Source organism: Propithecus coquereli, unplaced genomic scaffold (genome assembly GCF_000956105.1).
Source record: "Propithecus coquereli isolate 6110/MARCELLA unplaced genomic scaffold, Pcoq_1.0 Scaffold27, whole genome shotgun sequence".
Lineage (NCBI taxonomy): Eukaryota > Metazoa > Chordata > Mammalia > Primates > Indriidae > Propithecus > Propithecus coquereli.
This window is the reverse complement of record NW_012148285.1, coordinates 13362941-13364477: the sequence shown is the minus strand read 5'-3', so window position 1 is coordinate 13364477 and position 1537 is coordinate 13362941. Positions and strand designations below refer to the sequence as shown.

General features: G+C 47.8%; 1 protein-coding gene across 1 annotated transcript in view; it reads left to right on the top strand.

The window, feature by feature from the left end:
- The window catches only part of XYLT1 (xylosyltransferase I), a 137498-nt gene that overhangs the window by 117099 nt on the left and 18862 nt on the right, over positions 1-1537 (top strand). Inside the window, exon 8 of the mRNA XM_012647555.1 lies at positions 1258-1520. Within this exon, the coding sequence (XP_012503009.1) occupies positions 1258-1520 (263 nt within the window). The remainder of the gene's footprint in view (positions 1-1257; positions 1521-1537) is intronic.

Below are 1537 nucleotides of genomic sequence, written 5' to 3'. Positions count from 1 at the left end.
ACATATACCACATTTTGTTAATCCACTCATGTATCGATGGGCACTTGGGTTGTTTGCACATCTTTGCAATTGTGAATTGTGCTGCTAGAAACATTCGAGTGCAGATGTCTTTTTTATAGAATGTCTGTTATTCCTTTGGGTAGATGCCCAGTAATGGGATTTCTGGATCAAATCTGACAATTTATTTAAATGTTTGTCAATCCCTGCCCTACACCACAGTATAAAACCTGGTAGGTAACAGATGCTCAGTATTTTATTTCTTTAACCCTGGACCCTGACTCTTAACCCCAGCTCTGCCACTGACTTGCTGTGTGTCCTTGGATAAGTCCCTTCCCCTCTCTGGGCCTGTTTCCATAAGAGCTTGGTTTATATCAGTGGTCCCCAAATACTGCATTATAATCACTTGGGAAAGTTTATTTTTGGATACATATTCCTGAGCCTCACCTCCAGAGATGCTGACTCAGTAGATCTCAGGAAGGACCTTAGAATCCAGATTTTTCAAAGCTATCCAGGTGACTGATATGCATCCAGCTCTGGAGTTACTTGCATTGTCCTCAAATCTAAGTGAGCAAATGAATCACCTGGAGACCTGTTAAAAATACAAATTTCTAAGCCCACTCCCAGAGATTCTGGTCCCTTGCGAGTCTGCAAGTCGGCTGCAATGGCAGGGAGGCAACTGGGAGGGGTGGGGACTGTGGTGAGCCGAAGAGCCCATGTCTTGTCTAAAGGGTCGGCCACTATTCGGCTTCGACCGGTTGTTACCATGTAGGGATGTGAGCCAGAGGTTGCCAGATCTGTTGCTATTTAAAGAGAAGCCAGAAGAGTTTCTATGAATGCTTTCATTTTTTAAATGTCACCAGATAGTTCAATTTTAAAACACTCTGCTGGCCAGCTAAAATACATCTGCAGGTTGTCTTTGCCCTAGATTACTAGTCTGTGACCTCCAGCTAAATGATTTCCGTGATCCATCCCAGGATTTAATTTACTTAACAGACATCTAAATGATGCTTGCTAAGTGCCTATCATTGCCTAAAATGCTTTGTGGAGATTAACTCGTTCAGGCCTCTTCACACGCTCATTATAACCCATTCTACAGATGAGGAAATCAAGAGCACAAAGGTCACTAAAGTGTCAGACCTGGAACTTGGATCCAGGCAGGCTGGCTGCACAGCATTGTCCCTGACCACAGGATATGCTGTTACGGTCCTTCCGCCACTTGCTAATGCAGCTTTTTTTTTTAATCCCCCACGAGCACAGCAGACAGCCCGGCCCACCTTCTTTGCCCGCAAGTTCGAAGCCGTGGTGAATCAGGAGATCATCGGGCAGCTGGACTATTACCTGTACGGGAACTACCCCGCAGGCACCCCGGGCCTCCGCTCCTACTGGGAGAACGTCTATGATGAGCCCGACGGCATCCACAGCCTGAGCGACGTGACGCTCACCCTGTACCACTCCTTTGCCCGCCTGGGCCTCCGACGGGCAGAGACGTCGCTGCACACGGATGGGGAGAACAGCTGCCGGTGAGCCCCCCGGGGTG